We start from the raw sequence: 21,928 nt of genomic DNA, 5'->3' as shown, positions 1-21,928 counted from the left end.
GGACCAAACTCGCTTCCAGATATCAGTGTTAAGATCTATTTGGCAGTCTTGGGCCCATTTGCAGTTTGGCTCTCCATTTAATTGAAGCTTACAGAGCGGCAGTCTATGGGAGGGAGAACATACGGTCGGGAGGGGAGTGCAGGCGTCGGGCTCTCGCCAGATGCCCCCCCTTCTCCTCTGCTGGGTATGTGTGTGTGGGGGGGGGTCTGTAAACTTCAATTAAATGGAGAGCCAAGCTGTAGGACCAGGACACCTACATTTCCCATCAAAACTTGAGGTAAGCTGACAAATGTCCAGCCTGTGTCACTTGTAGCTTGGCTCTAGTTACCAGGCTCCAACCTAGTGAGTGTTCATTTGAATGCACAGATTGAGCAGAACCAGAGGGCACCTGGAGCTCCCGTGGCTGCCTCTGTTTATCTGCTCCCCCTGCCCCTGCCTTCCTCTGCCTGGGCTGAGCAGCACTTGCTCCCTCTGAGCCAGACCACACTTAGGAGTCACACGAGGAGTGACAAGCGTGCCCAGACCCACTTGCTGTCACACATAACAACTTGTACGACGCAGGTTTGCTCACCCAAAAAGCGCTCTGTTTTGCCTTAGGTCAGAGAAGCAGGTAAATGCATACCACCCCACAGCTGTTTCCACTGGTGAAAATGGTGTGGTAAGAATCTGGAATTTCCTCTTCCCCTTAACTGTGCTCCGAAGCCCAACAGAGCACCTTTTATACAAGTCATTCCGTGTGACATTGAGTTGGGTCAAGCCCCTGTGTCCTGATGCAACTTCTGTCACTGGCACTGACTAGTTTGGCTCTTAGAAAATGGGCGGAGCACAGATCTGGAGAAGAGAGGGGCAGACCTCTGCCACGAGGAAGGCGCCTACATTTTCAAGAGCCAGTTCCAGGCCTCGACACTTCTCTCTTCTTGTTTTATTTAAAGAAACAAACACCTCACCCCAGCAAAGTACCCCTTTTTCCCCCACCCCAGTGCTGCGTTGCTTATGTACATCCAGGGCACAGCCTTTGTGGTGTTGGGGCCGGTGCTCCTGTAGCTTCCCAGTAGCCATAGGTATGCAGAGTCCTTTTCAGGAGATTTACTAAGAGGCAGGGCTTTTTTTCTAGGAAAAGAGGTGGTGGAACTCAGTGGGTTGCCCTCGGTGAAAACGGTCACATGGCCGGTGGCTTTGCTCCCTGATCTCCAGACAGAGGGGAGTTCAGATGGCCCTCCGCACTGAGCGGCGCGGAGGGCAATCTAAACTTCCCTCTGTCTGGAGATCAGGGGGCGGGGCCACCGGCCATGTGACCATTTTCAAGAGGTTTCAGAACTCCTTTCCACCACATTCCTGCTGAAAAAAAGCCCTGCTAAGAGGAAATGTTTTCTGCACATGCGTAGAGATACTCTCTTTCGTCAGTATAGATGCCTACTCTAGAGCCAAGTCTTGGTGTCCAGAACACTTCTCTGTTCCATCTTAGTCTACTTTTAAAAGACTGACAGTTCCTGGTTCTCGTCTCACCCCCTCCATGCCTACCGCTTCTGTGGCAAATCTGCAATAGTGCTGACCTACCTAACAGGGTGGTTGTAAGGAAATAATGCATGTGAAGCACTTGAAATACTCTGAAGTTTTATATAGATGCAAAATATTTCTATTAGCAGTATTCTGAGGCCAAGTTCAAACTGATTCAAAGAGAACGTTGGTCAACACAATGGAAAGGAACTTTTGGAACACATTTGGAATACTCTATCAAGTTTTGGTCTTTCGGTCGCAAAAAAGGGACGCTGTAGAGTTGGGACAGAAAAGAGCAACCCAAATGATCCACAGATTAGAGTACCACTCCTCCAAGGAAAAGCCGAAATATTTGGCAGGGGTGGGGGGTGGGGTTAGTTTAGAAAAAACGATGGCCAGGGAGAGGCATCGTAGATATTTGTAAAATTATAAGCATTTGTGAAGAAAAGTATACAGAGATAACATTTCCTTTCTTTCATGATGCTATAATTTAGGAGTCAGCCGGTGGAATTAATTAGCAATAGGTTCGGAACAGACTAAAGGAAGGATTTCTTTGCACACAGGGTCATTAATTTATGTAATACTCTCCGGTGACAACCACAGTCTTAAGTGGACTTTTAAAAACGTGACTGCACAAACCTCATGGAGGAAATGTCTTATCAATAATGACTGATGGGACGTCCATGAGCAGGAACAGTAGAGCTGGGACAGCCATCGTGGGCTTCAGGCCCTGCTTGCAACTACCTGGAAGGCACCTGGCTGGCCACTCTGGGACATGGACCGATGGGCAAAGTGGACTTCGCATCTGACCCAGCCAGACCACATCTACTTATGCCTCACTTTGCTGCTCCTTCTGTTTCCCCCCTTCCCCTTACCCCCTTAGCCCTTACCTCCCATGGACTGGAATGCTCCTGAGCTCACATACCACGTGCAGTGGCGCCCGTTGGATGAGCCACACTGGAACGAGGTTGAAGTTGCAGGTCCCCCTGTGGTGGTGACGGACACACCGACCTTCTCCCCCTACCTGATCAAGGTGCAGTCATGCAATCAGTTTGGCAGCGGACCCGAAGCGGATATCCTCAAGGGCTACTCAGGGGAAGACGGTGAGTAAGGAGGGGGAGCTGGCAGCAGTCACAGCCGCGGAGGCAGGAGTGGGGATCGTGGCACGCAAAAACTGAACCATCTCAGGAAGGCTCAGTGGGAAAAGCATTTTGGACAGAAGCCAAACCCAGCAGATCCCTTAATACTTAAACTCAGGGCTTTTTTTCAGCTGGAGCGCGGGGGAACGGAGTTCCGGCACCTCTTGAAAATGGTCACGTGGCCGGTGGCCCCGCCCCCTGATCTCCAGACAGAGGGGAGTTTAGATTGCCCTCCGCACACAGCATGGAGGGCGATCTAAACTCCCCTCCGTCTGGAGATCAGGGGGCGGGGCCACCAGCCATGTGACCATTTTTGCTGAGGGCGATTTTAATTTGAAAAAAACTCCTCCCCTTGTTCCAGCTGACCCAAAGTGATGTCATTGCGCGGTCCCGGAAGCGTGCACGCACTTTGCGTGTGCACATGTGGTACCAGGGGTGCCACCTCCCACCAGGAGTTACCCCCCCATGCTGGCAACCCACTGAGTTCCACCACCTCTTTTCCCAGAAAAAAAGCCCTGCTTAAAATTAAAGAACAGTGAAGAAAGTTTTTAAAGAAATACGATCTTGGCACCCAGATTCTTTTCTGTGGCAAATAAGTTAGGGAACTGGGGTGGGATGCTGCACCCCTCCTTCAAGAAACATCTTGGATCTTGGCACTTCGGAAACTGATAATCAGTAGATTCAGTGCCCAAGGAGATTCCCAGCCAGTTTTTGAGCCTGACGCCATCAAAATTAGGATTCAGTTAGGATTTAACAGAATCTCATGAATCTAATGACATCCCCACCCAAAATACATCATCAAGGTAGCCACAAATTTACATATCCTCCTGGATTCATAGAATCATAGAGTTGGAAGGGGCCTTCAAGATCATCTAGTCCAACCCCAATGCAGGAACAGCCTAAAGCTTCCTTGACAAGTACCTGTCCAGCCACTCCTTGAAGACTGCCAAACAGGGGAACTCATCACATCCCTAGGCTGGATTACTCTTAACGTGAAGAAGTTTCCCCTGATGTCCAGCTGATTTCTTCCTTCCTGTAACTTAAACTCATTGTTTCGAGTCCTATCCTCTGTTGCCAACAAGAACAGCTCCCTTCCCTCCTCTAAGTGACAGCCCTTTAAATACCGAGACAGCAACCCTGTACATTCTACAGTGTAAAAGAATTACAATTACTCACCCTCTAAAGGGCATGAGTCACTTTTCTGAGTATGACTCCAATGAAGAGAGTTGAGTCCAGAATGGGGACTTTTTATTCATTAATAAAAAGTAACCTCTCTTCTCAATGCCTCATAAAAAGTAACTCCTCTTCTCCGCAGTGCCTGTGGCCACCCCTGAAAATGTGGGGGCAGAGGTCATCAACAGCACGGCCATCAGGCTTTCCTGGAGTCTGCCTAACGTAGAGAACGTTCGGGGCCACCTCAAAGGATTCAAGGTAAAGCCCTAACCCAGCTTGGCGGGGGGGGGGGGGTGGTGGTGGTGGTGGTGCCATTTCTAGGTGGGGGAGGCAGGCTTGTGAACAGAAATAGTTGCTATTAACCAAGAATTCAGTGCTCCTTTAGCAGCTGGATCGTGTCCAAAGATGGAGCCACACTTGACTATTAGAATATACAAGTGGAGCCCTGCAACAAAACGGTGTGGATTGTGTCAGGGTGACATTGGGAGGGGGGGAGGTCCAGTGTGACCCCCTTCTAAAAGATCCTTCTCTGTTTCCCTCCCTTCCCAAGGATTTTTTCCTGTTCTTTTCTCCCCCTTTCTCAATGGCTCTTCCCTGCCCCCCCTTTGCAAGGATCATTCCCTTTTCCTTCCCCCTTACCCCCCCTCCCTCCCAGGCAAATATCCTTACCCCACCCCTCCCCATCCTTGGCTCCCTCCCAAACATCCTTACCATCCACAAAACAGCCTTTCCCTTTCCCCTCTTCTCTCCCCCAAACCCTCCCCCTTCCCCCTTTTCCTTCTTACTGGGGATTGTTTGGCTCAGCGTTGGCCCCTCCAAGGCCGGCAGGATCTCACCACAATGTAGTACTGGATAGACATGCCAGAGCTTCCCACGCAGCCCAGTGCAGGATGGGTGCTCTGGCACTTCCCAAGGCCCAGCACAGGGCTGGCATGGCACGAACTGCGGCAGCTTACTGCCTCCTCAGTCAGGCCTGGGGCAGCTTCCAGCCACCTCACCCAGGACTGAGGCAGCTTGGTGCTGCCATGTCTGTGCCTGAGAGAGGCAAGGGTGCCTGCTTCTCTGGCCAAGGTGCACCACTGCATATGCGCAGCAGTCGGGTAAGTCATTGGGGGGGGATTTACCCCCCCCATTTTTTTCAATGTTCCAGATCCACAAGGTTGCAGAGGCATCCAGTTTCTAGCCTAGTGGCCCTGATCCAAGATTTAAGTATCTGCTGGAAGGGCACTTGGCTGTTAGTATATAAAATGATGGTCTGCTTGTTTTGTACAATTTCTTCTGCAATATGGGTGGTGATGGAGAGGGAAGGAGCTGAATGTGGCACTCAAGCCCTCTCGGACCTTCTACTGAGATTTCCCTGGGGATGGTCCAAACATTACAGCCCTCTCTTTACAAACGTAAAGGCTAGAAGTGGTAGGGAAAGCTTTGAGGTTCAGGGTCTAACTCTTGGGTCCGATAATCAGGCTTGTTCTCAAATGGTGCTGCTATTTCAGAACTGTGCAATACACACATCCCAGAATATCATGGGCACCCCTGGCTTTGTTTGTTTGTTTGAAGTATTTATTAGCTGCCTTTTCTCCAGAGTTGCTCAGGGTTAGGCTTTGAGCATGGGTTTCAGAAGCTGAGAGAGGCCACTTGCCTGGCAGCTTTGTTGAGTTCTCTGAGTCGAACTAAACGAGACAAGTTACTCGAGTTCAACATACATCTGCTTACCTCAAGGTTTGATGGGAAGTGTAGGCGTCCTTGCAGCTTTAAGTTTAACGTTTACAGAGCGGCAGGGAGGGGAGTGCAGGCATCGGGCTCTTGCTGGGCGCCCCCCTTCCCCTCCGCTGGGTGTGTGTGTGGTTTTGGGGCCACTCTCCTGCCCCCCTTCCCCACATAGTAGACAGGGTGCCTGGCCACTGCTAGCTGTTAGCGTGGCTTGGGGCAGGAGCCAGTTGAAGAGGTCAGCAGACAGGACACCTGGAATGTCGCTGCATCTTCCCCCGCTCGCCTGGCCCCTGCAGAGCGGCGCAGCATGCGTGCCCAGGCTGGCACAGTGTTGGGCCGTAGCATTGCTGCCTTTCCCCCCGCCCGCCCAGCCCCCACCCGAAGCCATGCCATGCGGGAAGGGGCACGCCCGGCAAGAGCCCTACACCTGCAATCCCCTCCCTCCTGCTCTGTAAACGTTAAACTTAAAGCTGCAAGGACGCCTACACTTCCTACACTTCCCATCTAACCTTGAGGTAATCAGACACGTATTGAACTCGAGTAACTCATCTCGTTTAGTTTGGCTCTCTGCTGAGTTCTGAACCTGTCTCACCCTCTCTTTGCTGGGCATTCTCTCATCTTCTACACTGTCGCTCAGTGAGATTCCCTTGGTAAGAATTAGCTGGCCAGGTGGTGGCTGGGGGCTGCACCAGGGCTGCGGTGCTTCTGGTTTTATAAGAGCATAGAAAAGGCAGTCTGGCATTGGGTGCAGAATCCATTTTCTAAGAAGCAAGTTGCTAGCCCTTGTGACTACAAAGAGTTGTTTGAATGTATCTGGTCAATATGTAATGAACTTCAGAAGCCAGAGGATTTCTAATTAATATTTGGAAAATTTCAGGGATCGGGAGCACAACTTCAGTGACCCGTGTAGCCCTCTGATTTACTGTATCACTAGGAAAGTTTTGTCCTCCTGTCTACTTGCCCGGGAACTAGAATAAATTTGTGTTTGTTTCTGTTGACGCTTCCCTGATTTCCATAAGCTGCCTTGTTTTTAAAAGAATGTGCCCTCTGGGTGGGGTTGCCAACCTTTAGATGGGGCTGCCTGGAGATCTGGATTACAACCACTCTCTAGACTAGTGAGATTAGTTCCCTTGGAGAAAATGGCTCCTTTGGAAGCATTATACCCCCCTGAGGTCTCTACCCTCCAAAATCCTGCCCTCTCCAACTCCTGGTTTAAACCAGAAGTGACATTGGGAGCCGGTGGGGCATGTGTGCCATTCTGCCATGTCTTCCAGCTACCATCTCCACACCTCCAGCCTGCCAGTCAGGTGAGCAATAGCAGGGGCAGCAGCTGGCGGCAGGGGATCGCCCACCCTCAGCCAGAAAATGGCACTCCTATTTTGAAAAAAAGGAGGAAACTGGATACATGTTTGCTATCGATCCTTGTAAAAAAAATCTTTGTTTCTTTTGGAGGAGGAAGTACTCTGCACATACTCAGAGGCACGTAGTCCAAAGGCTTCCAAAAAAGAGAAACTGGTGACTGTAATGGGAGCAACTTTGAGAGTATGGGTGGGTGGGTGGGCGGGGGCTAGAGCTATAGAGCTGTAGATAAATAACACTCTTCTTCTCTCTCCTCTCTGAGGTTTATTACACCTGGCTAGGGACCATGGCAGAGCGTAGCCGCCGGCAAGCCCATCACCACGCTCACCACCACCTGGAGAAACGGGAGCTGCTGATTGAAGGGAATGTGTCTGAGATCATATTGGGGGTTTTCAGGCCCTGGAGCCGGTACCGGGTTGAGATGACTGTGCTCAATGGGAAGGGGGAGGGGCCCCGCAGTGAAGCCATAGAGTTTGGCATGCCTGAGGGAGGTAAGAATCATGCATTTTAAATCCCTCGCTCTCAGCCTCCTTTTCAGACTTCCTCTTTCCCTTCCTGTGCTTTCCCCTAACTTCTGTCCCTGCCCTAGGAACTAACTGTTCCCCCATTGCTGTCTGAACGCTGGCTATGCTGTTTTAAATTCAATGCACATTTATGTTACACAGGGCTTCTTTTCTGGGAAAAGAGGTGGTGGAACTCAGTGAGTTGCCAGCACAGGGGGCAACTCCTGGCAGGAGGTGGCGCCCCTGGTACCACACGTTCCCAGGACTACACTTTGGGTCAGCTGGAACAAGGGGGGAGTTTTTTAAAGTTTAAATCGCCCTCGACAAAAATGGTCACATGGCTGGTGGCCCCGCCCCCTGATCTCCAGACACAGGGGAGTTGAGATTGCCCTCCACGCCAGCGGTGTGGAGGGCAATCTCAACTCCCCTGTGTCTGGAGATCAGGGGGCGGGGCCACCAGCCATGTGACCATTTTCAAAAGGTGCCGGAACTCCATTCCACCGTGTTCCAGCTGAAAAAAAGCCCTGATGTTACACATATTTTAATAAATATGGACGTTTTCATTTCTGTTATTTTTAATTAATATCAGGTCATGTCAGGGCGTAACTGCATGCTACATTTTCCCAAAGGGCACCCTCCCAGGTCAGGTGGAGAGATATTCTGAAGTTACACACTTCCTGGGTACACATGAGCCCAATTTGGATGTGGGGAGAAAGAGGGCTTAGACCCTGGCTGGAGCTGCTTTCCCAACCTGATACGGCCCCAGGGAAGTTGCTGTTTGCCCTACTGGCGGCTACATGTGTACACATTATGTTTCCACAACTGGGCAAATAGAACCCACCCACCCCAGCCATTTTAGGTAGTAAAACAGCACAGGTTGATCGAGTTCTAAGCCCCTTCTCTCCATATGCTATGGAATCGGTCCTAATTGGGCCCACATGGACCTGGAAAGCAGAAAACTTGAGAATAGACATGGGCACGAACCAAAAAAAATTACAGAACCAGAGGATCATGGTTCGGTGCAGACCACGATCCCGAATTCCCGAACAGCAATGAGCGTGTCCCGTTCCCGAACCCGGATCGTGGATCGTGAAACCCAGCCTGGGAGCCCATGGCTATTTATAAGCATGGGTCCCATTCAGCAACACAGGAGGTCTGTGTTCGGCTGTCAGAGCTGCCTATCAGGGTTTGCAGGGATGAGATTGGAGTGCCCATGGCTACAGAACACCCCCTTCCCCCTCCCTCCCCTGGGTGTCTTCTCCCAACTGCTGCTCTGTGGTTGGAAGGAAGCCCTGCTGATCAAGAAAAGCTGGGCTTCCATTCAGGTTTCCAGGGTGACAGAAGGAGGGCAAACAGAGCTCAGGCATTCCCCTGGCTCCGTTGCCAGGGGAATAGATTGCTGGCGCCTGAGTGTCTGGATCCCCGAATCAAGCCCGAACGCCACGATCCAGGCCTCTCCCGACCGCTGGATCGTTGGCCGTGGACAATCACGATCCACCGGGTCACGATCGCGCGATCGCCATTTTCGTGAGTTTTTTACATTCGTAATGCGGATCATGCCCATCTCTACTTGAGAATATGCTACTCCACTCATTCCTGCATCATCCACAGGGAAAACATACACTTGACAGTCTGGCATAGAAAGATGCTTAATGGCAGCAAAAGCTATTTTTCTGACATGAAAGTGCTAAGGGAAGACGTGCTCTATCCCACACAAAAACTCCCCTCCAAATGGCACCTCAGGAAATTTCCCTGCCCCCGCCAATCTTTTTATAGGATTCATCCTGATTTTTCACTCTCTTCTCAAAGACGGAATCAAAATGCTTCTGAAGAAGCACTTCCTACTCTTCAAATTAATATACAATACTTCAAATTGACATACTAGACAAGATGCACTTCGGCCAAAATGTTCACCTTTCAATAAAAAATAAACTAGAAATGGATGTAGGATCACTGATATGTAGATGATTTTAATGTGGCTTTTTTTTAAATATTGAGGGTACACTTTTACACACACCTTGGTGTATAAGACATGTTTCTCCCAGTCTAACTGATCCTAGGATTGGAGAAAATACTTCAAATAACAGAGTATAGGGAAGTAAGAGGTAGGAGAAGGAGCAGATGTTAGTTCCCCTCAGCTGCACACTCCATTTTCTTCACATGACAAAACTTTTCCTCTCACTTAATTTGTGAATGGGCATACGCATTTCTTAAATGTATTTTAAATGTTTCTCTGCTGCCTTTCTTCACAAACTGTGTGAGCTTAAATCCACAAAATCACACTCCCTCAACATATCTAGTTTGGCCTTTAGGCCGTATCCTCTTTCTCTAAGCCTGCAATCCAGTTTGGAATTTGGCCACTTTTAAATTGGAACCAAAAAATTAGGAATCCAGTCAGCGATCTCTTACATTGTTTCTTTCATCCACCCTGAGCAAAGATCTAATAACAACAACAACAACATTCAATTTATATACCACTCTTCAGGACAACTTAAGGCCCGCGCAGAGCGGATTACAAAGTGTGTTATTATTACCCCCATGACAATCTCCCTGTGAGATGGGTGGGGCTGAGAGAGCTCTGAGAGAGCTGTGACTGACCCAAGGTCACTCAGCTGGCTTCAAGCGGAGGAGTGGGGAATCAAACTCAGCTCTCCAGATTAGAGTCCTGCCACTCTTAACCACCATGCCAAACTGGCTTTCCACCAGGCTTCCCTCATCCCCAGCATAGTCTCTCTTCTCATGACCAGGTTTATCCCTTTTAGTTTCAAGAGTTGCCCAAATCCCCCCACCCCCAGTGCTTGAGGACAGAAGATTAGGGTGTTTTTCTCTTATTTGGAATGGGACATTTGAGAGAGAAATGAGGTGGCATCTTTGGAAGAAGCTCTACAAGAGGGCACATTCTGCCATTCCACAGTCCGCACTATTTCTGAAGAGCAGCTGTGGGTAAATCCTGCAGCTGGCAAGGTCGGACTGCTGCCAGAGGTGGATCACTGGATGGCAACTCCAGCCAAATCCTGGACCTGATCCACTTCCTACCCTGTTCTCCTTGTGTTTGAGCCCTAGAGGGAGATGGCAGTGTCTTGTAGTTGGGGGAGATCGGCTCACTACCTGGACTCCTTGCTCTTGTTTCTATACAGTAGCAATGAGAAAGCTGTCATGCCTGAACCCTGATTGCCCTTCCTGCTGTTGCCCCAGTGCTAAGAAGATGAGCAGGACACATGAATTTAAGGTGGCAGAAGTGGCATGTGACACTCTCTTCCCTGGGGAGACAGACAGGTCTCTTGTCTGGGAAGGGAATGCTATTGTGGGTCTCTTGCGCGCAGGGCTCATAAAGCCAGAAGCCTGCTCTGCCCACCTCCAACTCCGTTCACTGCGGAAACGAGAATGTTCTCCTCCCCCACCCGACTTACGATTTCCCCTCCCCCCATTCCCGAATGTTTCCTTCACCCTCCGTTTCTCTCTGCCTCCTCGTATAGTGCCTAGCCGGCCTGAGACTTTCACCATGGAGCTCCTCCAGGATATGACCGCGTACCTGCAGTGGACCGAACCCAAGTATCGCAATGGAATATTAATGAAATATAGACTCAAATACTATCTGGGTGAGTCCAGGGAGGGTTTGGGCTTGCTTGGGGACCGAGTTGTAGAGGGCACAGGAGGCTTGGGAGAATATACGTCTTGGCCCACCATTACTTTTTCAAGTGTCAAGACCCTTTTTCTCGATTCATAAGGGGTAACTTGTCCCTCCTTTCTGAGATCCTTTTCAAATATTCAAAAACTATCTGCACATCTCCCGTGCTCAACGTGTAGTTCTTTCAAGCTCATTCTAAAATTTCTGAATATTGGCCAGTTGGCCACTCAGGCTGAGCACCGTGCATTTTGCCACCCCACATCCCCTTCTTCCCATTCCCCATCTTGGTCCCTTCCTTGCTGTCCTCACCAAGGAGTCTTGGGCCACAGGTGTGCCTGGGTGTGTGTGAGTCTGGGAGGCGAAGGCCTGTGCAAGCAACACCCTCACCCATGCCTCCTCTGCCAGTTTGGTGCCCCTTGGGTGTCTTGGGTACTGAAAGATGCTGTGCTTCCTCTGCATTTAGGATTTGCATGCCATTGTATTATACATTGTTTGAATTCCCTCACCCCTGCCGCTGCCTACTTGTGTCTAGCCAATCAGACGGCCAATGAGACAGAAATGGACCCCATCGACATCCCGATAAGTCAGCATTCGCTCGTCATCCCCAACCTGATGCCCTATGCTGACTACAAGTTCAGCTTATGGGCAGAAACAAAAGCAGGGCCGGGGGAATCCCATACCCTGGAAGGGAGCACGTTTCCAGAGGCAGGTAAGGAAATCCTTCCAAGAACTTTCTCATAAACGCTGAGAAAGGGAATATCTCACACAAGGTTTAGAACAATGAATACAAAATAGATAGGATGAGCTCTTCAAATGGGATGAACTTCTGTCATTCAACAAACACGAGACTTCCTCCTGCTGTGGCCAGTTTCACAGAAGTCTTCCTCAGACGGAATGCCAGAATGTGCATTTGGAGCAGCCGTGGAAGGAATACAGAAATTGCTGCTGGCTCTTTCCACATTGAGGGAGAGAAGAGCCACCTCTGGTGTAGAGACAGCAAAGGATGGGGTAGAGGTGGGCAGAATGAGGCCCAAATGCCCCATCCCTCTGCCCCATTTTTAAAAAGTGATTTTCAAAAATCTAAAATCTCTGTCATGCACCAGGTTAATTTGTGATTTTCTGCATATAGAATTTCAGGATGAAGGGCAAAAGACTGGTGCACACAGGTGACCTGGGATAAGGTCTCTGGACACGTTTCAGAGCTTTTTTTGCTGCCTTAATTATCTTGTTCTTCTTTAAAGGGGACTCTGGCAATTCCCCGGACAACATTTTGCTCAGTTGGCTCTTGAATGACAGCATGAAGATACAGCACTAATAAATTCCCTTTCATTCCCTACCTGCCTAGTGCTGCTGTCTTTTGAGAATATCACGGCTACTGAAGTGGGAGAGAACTTCACTGTCATCAAGTGGATTCCACGCATAAAACAACGAGAAGTAAAGTTTTCAGTCCATATCATGGACAAGACTGGTAAGGACCACTGTATGTGAAGGGGGGGGGGGTCAATAACAATATTCTCTTTTCCCGTTTGTTTTCATGTCAGTCTTATAAGGTGAATTGGCTATTATCAATTTGTATGTAAGGAGCAACTGCCCTGAGCTACCGACCCAGAGAACCCAAAGCTTTCAAAGACTTGTGGCCTGAATGTGTCCTGTCCTTAGAATCCAGAACATGTTCGGGATGAGTTCCTCCTAGCTACAGGAGAGGGAGAGCACAGAGCTTCCCAACCGCCGGGAGAAGAAGGGCAGAGCCTTATCAAGGCTGCAGGCAGCAAGGTGCAATGGGAGCGCAGCCAATGGCCACTGAAGCAACGTCACTCAGAAGATTTATAGGACCTGATGGAATCTCTCTGGATGCCTCTTGTCACCTGACAGCTGCTGAACTAAAAGTCGGGGTACTGCCTCCTGGCATTGGTAGCACAGTCGAGAACAGGCAATAGCAAGACACTCTGAGTGCTCAAGTCTGAGCCCCCCTCCCCATTTCCCTGAGCTGTCTATAACTAGGGGAATTATAACTAACTAGCAGGGCCACTTCTGGTCCCTGTGACGGTCTTGTGCAGCCCCAGGCGTGTGGGCAGTTTAGGTGCTACCATAATGAATAAGCCACTTCCGCAGGGACGCTTGAGTGAAAGATCTTACACTTGTTCTCCCATTGCAGATACACATGCATTGCTAGGGAGACAGAGTACACTTGAATGTAAGACCACACAGAGAGTCAGTCACTTGAGCATCCCCGTGTAAGATGTCCTGTGTAGAGAGACTCTCTGTGTAGTGGGAAAGGATTCGGTGGCCTTCTGTGATACACGGGCAGGCATCCGTGTGGTCTCCCTCTCCTCCCCTAGAACCCCATGCAAATTTATTTTTCTTGCTTTCTGGCATGCACACGCGTAGCAGAAAGAAGATGAAATAATATTAACATACATGTTTTTGATTAGTAACTGAACTTTGGACATACGTCAACATCTGATGCCAAATATCTAACGTTTGGATGTTGAATTCAGTGTTTAGCTTGCTGGACAGTGCCTTGATGTTTTGAGAAGAAGAGGAAGGTCAAAGCTGTTTTCACACTGCTTACCGGCCACGGAACATCATGCCAAGCTCCTGGAACAACAGCATCGTCCTGGAGCGATTTCGCGCGAGAACTGCTGTCGTTGCAGGAGCTTGGTGCGATGTTCCGTGGCTGGTAAGCAGTGTGAAAACGGCCCATGTTATCAAATGACATGAATTGCCATCTATTAAATAAAGTGAACTGCTGAAATCTAATATTGTTGACAATGAATAGCAAAATATTTGAAAGGCAATTAATATTGAACAGCAAAAATCAAATGAGGAGGATTCAGAGGAGAAATATTTATCTGAAAGCCTTGTAATGGAGGGACTGTCTTTTCCTGGATGGGCCCGTACGGCAACTCCAGTCATCCTCCCAGATTTCATTGTTGAATCCCTCCTGTAGTGTAGTTAGGACTCACTCAGCTGAAGCCCAAATGCACTCCGTGGGCACTGCTATTTTAAGAAATGGCCTTGCGAAGGCAGGGAGAAAGGCTTCCACCCTCTAGAGGTTCAGGGAACTGCTTGATTCCAAATTGTACAGATGAGCTTTTTCAAGAAGAAGACCCAAAGTGGTATAATAGCAAAGAGTCCAGTAGCACCTTTAAGACTAACCAACTTTACTGTAGCATAAGCTTTTCGAGAACCACAGCTGTCTTCGTCAGATGCATCATCAGCTTTTGAGAACCACATCTGACGATGCATCTGATGAAGAGAGCTGTGGTTCTTGAAAAGCTTATGCTACAGTAAAGTTGGTTAGTCTTAAAGGTGCTACTGGAATCTTTACCATTTTGCAACTACAGACTAACACTGCTAACTCCCCTGGATCTATGACCAAAGTGGTATGGGGCTAGAACCGGAGAACATCATCCATGCAGAAAGAGCCTCATTTAACAGTCCCTATTTCTCCTGGTTTGGGAAACGAGCAGATACTAAAGGGGCAATCCAGTGATACAGGCAGGTTTAAAGACTCTTGGGCCTGCTGTTATCCAGATTGGGGATTCATTGCTGGGGGATGCCACCTGGGTGTGCCAACTGTCTGGGCCCAGACAACTGGCATTCAGCCTCCCAGTCTCCAAGACATTTGTGCATCCTGACAGATGGAGGGAGATGGTTGGAGGAAACGTTTGCCAACTGCTGGAGTGGATTCTGAGATCCAGCAGGCTTTGCATTAGCATGAGGGGCAGCCCAGTCACTCTGGAGTCTCCCGGGGACGTGTTTTGTTCTCTCTCCGCTCTGTTCCTCAACTCCAGTGTCCCTTGAGACCAAGCATAATCAGATTTCCCCGTTTGCGATTCAAACTTTCTCACCAACTGCAGATTGGCTCAGACTGTCTTCTTTTGAATTTTGAAGAACTGCAAGAAGCACCTCCCCAGGTGTAGATAGAGAACAATACCCCCAGCATAGTTTTAAGATCTTCCTGCTCACATTTTCCTATGGTGTCTGTGAATACAGAGGATTATTTTTTTGCACACCGTGGGTGTGCAATGCCCACAATCTAGAGATTGCTGGAAGAGCATGTACAAGGCCAGCACATTCCCCAATATCTGACCAGCACAGACACCAAAGAAGAATTTTCGAGGTCTCTTGGGTGCATCCCAAAATTCTATTATTTTCAGGAAAGTGCACCAAAGGATCTAGGAAGTTTTTCTATTCTGATGCTATTCTCTAGCATGATATTAAATTATTATAATCGTATAGAATTATAGTATGGATATTCTCCAACACCATGTTTTCAGTATCACAGTAAGATTTTTTTTAAAAAATATAACAAACCTCATACAAAATAGAAATAAAAATATAACAACTGTAGTGGCAAATCTACACATAAGCACTCTAAAAGGTTTCAAAATATCTTAAAATAAGTCCATATGCAATTGTTGTCTATATGCCATACGTTCAAACATTGTCTCTCCAATGCCATAAAAGCTGCAGTACGGGCACAAAGGGGCCATCAGTTGGGCTACAGGAGACAGGCAAATACTTTTAAAATAAATAAAATTAATGTCATCAACTCAGATTTTGTCCAATAGCCAGACAAATCACCAAAAGTATAGATCACAGAAATGGAAGACTGAGGGTCTAAGATAAACTGTAAAAATTCATCTGCATAAAGAATAATTTTTAATTCCAAAGAATTATCGAGAGCCATGAATATTATTATTCTGTTGGATGGCATGGAGGTTGAAAAAAATTAAAAGGAAAAACAAGAAAAAAGAAAGAAAAAGTAATAGAAACTATTTTTCCTCTAGACCTTCACTTGACATCAGCTGAAAACAAGCATTAGGGCTCTTCTGATCCAATATACAGAATTATCCAATAAATACGTAGATTTCCAGTGCAATCCTATGGAGAGTTACTCCAGTCTAAGGCCATTGACTTCAATGGGCTTAGACTGGAGTAACTCACCATAGGATTGCACTGTTCATGTTAGAGATTCTTCTTTTTTTAAAAAAAATTAGGGATTATTCTGATTGTAGGAATTGAAAATAGATTGGTCAGTATCATAATATCTTTGTACAAATCTGTAGCATGGCTGCTTTAGGAAGAATCTCAGGTGAGTAGCTGTGCTGGTCAGCTGTAGAAGAGGAAGATTTGGATCTGGTAGTGAAATGGCTAAAATGGAGTTTATTTGCAAATTCAGAAAAGTGGAACCCCCCAGAGATGAATCAGGATGTTGGATTTTTCTCACACTGCAGATGCTAGTTTTCTGCACACCCATGCTATATCAAGCTAATTACTTCATGTATTATAGCTAGCTTCCGTTCACTCTAATTTGCAGTACCCCTCCCATTCTCTACCTGGATTATAAAGGCTCCTACCTTTTTCCATGCCATGTATATGACAAAGAGAGCTTTGACTCACGAAAGCGCATGCTCCGGAAATCTAGTTGGCCTTTAAGGTGCTACTGGGCCTGAATTTTGCTCTTTTAGGAATAACGTGGCAGTTCTAGTGACCCATCTCAAGAATAATATTTACTGTTGGGAAAACTGAAATGATCAATTTATTATATTTTTATTTATTTATATTTCAATTTATATACCGCCCAGGGGCTCTGGGCGGTAAACAGTTTAAAATCAATAAAAACAAGAAAACAACAATACTAAAATCAATATACAAAACAATAATGAAATAAATTAACCAAGTGCAATGGTGGGGAGAACCCCCCCCCCCAAAGGTGGGAGGCCGACATGGCACTGCCCCCTTCAACCACCGAACGCCTGGCGGAACAGCTTTGTCTTACAGGCCCGGCAGAATGATAATATGTCCCGCTGGGCCCGGGTCTCCATTGACAAGAGCATTCCAGCAGGCTGGGGCCAGGACTGAAAAGGCCCTGGCCCTGGTTGAAGCGAGGCGGGCTTCCTTAGGGCTGGGGACCACCAGTATTGATCATCAGTTCTTTAGGTACACTTCTTGGGTTTTCCAGTAAACATAACTTTGGTTTTATTTATTTCTTCATGAACAAGATATCATTTTTACAAAAGTTTCCCAAATCCAGCAGTGCAGCAAACTTCTTAAGTCCTTGGGCATTTAAGAACAGGACCTGTATCATCTGCAAACATTTTAAAAAATAGCTGTCTTACAGTCTTTATCTAGGGTAAATATTTTTCAAGTAACAGTGTTTGGATAAGAATTCAAAACAGAAGAAGCCAATGTACATAATATTGGCTGGACTACGCAGCAGGGCAGGTAGTCTAATTTATCTTGAAGTCAAAGTATACGGCTGTCTGTGGAAGGCGCTGAATAATGTGGACTTTCCCCTTTCTTTCTGGGTACTCACTAGATGGAGAACCGTGGCATAACATAGGGAAGGCCAGCTCTAGCAAAGGTGTCTACCTTATCCCAGACCTGCAGTCAGGCAAACAGTATCGTATCCGCTTTGTGAAAGAGCACCGTAACGGGAATAACGAAACCTTCTGGGAGGAAGAAGTGGAAACCCATGGCACCTGTAAGTGATACTGTGGACAAAGAGTTCAACATAAAAATAACCGCTATTGCTCGATATGCTCTGACTTGATTATACTTGTGCTGTGCTTCCTTTCCCTTTGTTTATATAAATCACTTATTCAACCAGCATATATGGGCTTGGCCTATCCTGGAAACTCAGTGAAGGTAGCAACATGTTAATTAAAAATAAACATGATATTGTATATGTAAATATGGAGCACAGAGCCCTGTAGCGCAGAGTGGTAAGCTGCAGTACTGCAGCCCAAGCTCTGCTCACGTCACAACCTGAGTTCAATCCTGGCAGAAGCCAGGTTCAGATAGCCGGCTCAAGGTTGACTCAGCCTTCCTTCCTTCCGAGGTTGGTAAAATGAGTACCCAGTTTCCTGGGGGTAAAGTGTAGATGACTGGGGAAGGCAATGGCAAACCACCCCATAAAAAGTCTGCCAAGAAAATGTCGTGATGTGACGTCCCCCCATGGGTCAGTAATGACTCGGTGCTTGCACAGGGGACTACCTTTATCTTTTCAAAATATGGGGCATGATATAGCCTGATCCTGTCAGATCATGGGAGCTAAGCATGGCCAGTACTTGGACCAGGGGCCAATGAGGAATACAGAGGAAGGCAATGGCAAACCCCCTTTGCTTCTCACTTGTCTTGAAAGCCCCATGCTGGGGACTCCATAGGTCAGTTGTGACTTGACAGCATGTGTGTATGTACATACATAAATATTCCATCCAGCACCTAACCCTACTAAACCTCTGCCATCAAATGCCTAGCCCAGTGATTCCCAACATGGCTTGTATGGGTGTCATGCTACCTTCCCCCGCAATGAGTTTCTTGGTGCCTATTTCCTGTTTTCCCTAAGTATTTCTTCCCCAAAGTAAAGATCAAATCCTGGTTTTCCTCCACTTCACTGGAGGAGGGAGCGCTTCAGAAGAACCCAGGAGGCATCACCTTTTGTGTCTGCAGGGAGCGCTTATTCCTAAGCAGTTGACTCCATTGCAAGAGGATACTTGGTCTGAATATAGAGAAAGGCCATGCCTCCTTATTGCTCCTCTTGGATCTGTCTGCAGCCTTTGAGGCAGTAGACCATACCATCCTGTTGAGGTGTTTAGAGACAGAAGTGGGCATCAAAGGATGTGCCCTGGACTGGTTTAAATCATTTCTCATGGAGTGGACTCAAAAGGGTTGCCGTCGGAGATCAGCTATCTCCAGAATGGGAACTATCTTGTGGGATTCCACAGGACGCAATCCTATCTCCCATTTTATTCAACCTCTACGTAAAGCCTTTAGGAGAACTCATTCGCAGCTATGGAGTTGGGTGTCATCAATATGCAGACGACATCCAACTATATCTCACTATCCAGGTTCCCACAGGATGCAGTAGAAATCTTAGATTGCTGCCTGACAGCCATGGTGAAATGGTCGAAAAACAACAAATTGAAATTGAACCCAGACAAGACTGAAGTGATGCTTGTTGGGAAGCCAGAGATCTTGAAGGACATTGTACTTGCCACTTTGGGTGGAGTTTGTTTGACCCTCACTTACTCGGTTAAGAGCCTAGGGGTTATACTGGATCCAGCGCTACTACTAGAAAAACAAGTTAAGGCAGCTGCAAAAAATGCTTTCTACAATCTCACTCTAGCCTGGAAGATGGCTTCTTATCTCGATGCAGCCAACCTGGCCACCTGGATCCATGCTATGCTATGGTAACATCAAAACTTGACTATTGTAATGCACTATACATGGGTCTCCCATCTAAGTTAACTAGGAGGCTCCAATTGGTGCAAAATGGATTATGTTCTGTTTCAGCAATCCTTCAACCCTGTATTGGATCCTTGCTAATGCTATGTCTCTGTAAACTTATATTCATCTACCCTATGACATTGTCCTTGACACTGTATGGAAATGCCTGCCCTTGTCCTTGCCACTAATGGTGCTAATCTCACACTATATAACCCACCTTGAGTCTCAGTGAGAAAGGCGGAATATAAATGACATTAATAACAACAACAAGAACAACAACCTCTCAACAGAATGTATGTGCATGTATGTGAGAGAGAGAGAGACTATAGAAAAACCTTATGCTGTTTCCAAAATATGCTCAGGCTAGGGCTTTGACATACAGCATTAAGAAGGCACTCTTAGGATGCACCTCTCCTGGCAGTGAGGGCCTAATTCCATATCTAGCCCTTGGTTTCTCCCCGATCTTCTCCCCCTCCCTCCCCCCCACCCCGCAGTAGGGATGTGAGTTTGTTTACATTTCATATTGTGTAGTACTTTGGCAGAGGGAACAGTGCCCTTAACTTCATTTAAGGGAATGCTTGATAAAGGGGAATTCTACATAAAATCTGGGGATTTAACAGATTATTTTCAGTTGACAGTTTCTTTATGTGAAAGAGTTAGCTCCTGTTTTTGCCTCCTGTCATTTCCTGTCTGTTTTTTCCCTCCAGAATTTGTTCAGTGATCTGGCAGAGGTTGGTATATGTCTAATAATCATGCTGCTCGCAAGTAAATTCCGACCGAGTAAATGCATCTGGAAAAAATCCCTCTGTAAAGGCATCCTCCAGCAAGGATTTCACTGCCACCAGCCCTTACTTTATGTTTTTAAAAATCCAGACAGGGATAGGAATGATGGAAGCAGAGAAACTAAGGGCCAAGCTAGAAGTGACGAATGACACTTGAATGGCAAGTGAACAGACTCACGTGTATTCTTCCCTGTTCACTTGCACTCCAGTCGATCATCGAGTGGAGTGCAAGTGGAGTGCAAGTGAACAGGGAAGAATACCTGTGAGTCTGTTCACTTGCCATTTGAGTGCAATTGTTCACTTGCAATTTAAGTGTAACGTGTGAGTCTGTTCAAGTGAATGGCAAGTGAACAGACTCACATGTATTCCTCCCTGTTCACTTGCGCTCCAATCATGTAGTGATCGAGTGGAGCGCAAGTGAACAGGGAGGAATACATGTGAGTCTGTTCACTTGCCATTCAAGTGTGATTCGTCTCTTCTAGCTTGGCCTGTAGGCACATCCCCCTTCAGTTTGGAACATGGTTCTTAGGCTTTCGTGTGTTGATCCACGACCACAACTGTGTGGGCTCTGTCCCTAAGCCTTCTCTTGTACCTTCTCTTGTACAGGGCTAGTTTGGTATATAAGGACCATCTCCATAGAGGGTATTTGATCTGGCTTTGTTGCATATGGGAAATGGGGTTTTCTCACTTCCAGACAGCGTCATGGGGCTCTCATGTACCTTCTGGCTTCTCCCCCCAGCTTTTCTGCAATCTTTTACTGCATTTTCCCTACCTCAGCCCCTGCAGTGGTCATTTCCCTCTCCCACGTCACTGGATGGCTTTTCTGAGCTTTTTAAAAATTGGTAATTAACAGGTTGTTGTAGAATGTTAACATTAGAATGATCTGGCTACTAGGTTCTCTGAATTCCCAGATTTCATTTTTTAAAAAAAGCCTCTAGCCCTTTTCATTGCAGAGATATACCCTTACATCTCAGTGACAAGAGTGGCTATTACCAGGGCTTTTTTTCAGCTGGAACGCAGTGGAACAGAGTTCCGGAACCTCTTGGAAATGGTCACATGGCTTGTAGCCCCGCCCCCTGATCTCCAGACAATCTCAACTCCCCTCTGTCTGGAGATCAGGGGGCGGGGCCACCAGCCATGTGACCATTTTCTCCGAGGGCAACCCACTGAGTTCCACCACCTCTTTTCCCAGAAAAAAAGCCCTGGCTATTACTGTTTTAAAAATTAATTCTGGGAATTCAGAAGGCCTTGTAGACAGAACATTGTAATGCACATTAACTATTTATCAATTGCTGGTTAATTAAAAAAAAAAAAGCCCCCTAGTGGTGCAGAAGAAGGCCTGGCCCTAATGGAAGTCTGGAGCAGGGAAAATGTGGAGACCTCATTCCCACAGCGGCAGTGAGAAAACGACTTGCCTTAACATTTTCTTTACAGGGCACAGAAGAGAAATGCATTTCAGCCATTTTGAATATGATAGGACTGCCATTTTCTACATGGGTTTGCTGTGATGAAAAAGCCTCAGGTGGATGTGCCAGTTAGACTTCTAGGTAGCCAGGCTGGAAAAGCCCTCTGCCCAAAGGCTATTCCTTCACAGATAACTTCCCCCCTTGGGTTCCATTCCATTTAATACCAGGCTTGTCTGTACAAGTCAAGGACTTTTAGAGAAGACAAAATTTTCTATAAAGTTTTTGAAATAGAGTAAAATGCAATAGAACCAAACCCTGATCTAAACAATCCATAACTAGCAAAATCCACTGCAGGATCAAGTGATTAAAACAAATGTGAACGAGTTGCGTGCTGGCTTGCAGAGGATTATATATTACGTTGAATAGTCTTTGGTTTAGTGGTTAAGAGCAGCGGGACTCTAATCTGGAGAGCTGGGTTTGATTCCCCACTTCT

At 47.2% G+C, this 21,928-nt stretch overlaps 1 protein-coding gene across 1 annotated transcript in view; it reads left to right on the top strand.

Moving 5' to 3' along the window:
• L1CAM (L1 cell adhesion molecule) overlaps window positions 1-21,928 on the top strand; it is a 97,863-nt gene that overhangs the window by 56,612 nt on the left and 19,323 nt on the right. The window contains exons 17-23 of the mRNA XM_055003450.1: window positions 2,381-2,600; window positions 3,952-4,067; window positions 7,141-7,369; window positions 10,858-10,980; window positions 11,542-11,718; window positions 12,355-12,477; window positions 17,338-17,502. Of these exons, the coding sequence (XP_054859425.1) occupies window positions 2,381-2,600; window positions 3,952-4,067; window positions 7,141-7,369; window positions 10,858-10,980; window positions 11,542-11,718; window positions 12,355-12,477; window positions 17,338-17,502 (1,153 nt within the window). The remainder of the gene's footprint in view (window positions 1-2,380; window positions 2,601-3,951; window positions 4,068-7,140; window positions 7,370-10,857; window positions 10,981-11,541; window positions 11,719-12,354; window positions 12,478-17,337; window positions 17,503-21,928) is intronic.

Source organism: Eublepharis macularius, chromosome 19 (genome assembly GCF_028583425.1).
Source record: "Eublepharis macularius isolate TG4126 chromosome 19, MPM_Emac_v1.0, whole genome shotgun sequence".
Lineage (NCBI taxonomy): Eukaryota > Metazoa > Chordata > Lepidosauria > Squamata > Eublepharidae > Eublepharis > Eublepharis macularius.
Note: the sequence above shows the minus strand (reverse complement) of the source record. Positions and strands in the feature narration are given on the sequence as shown.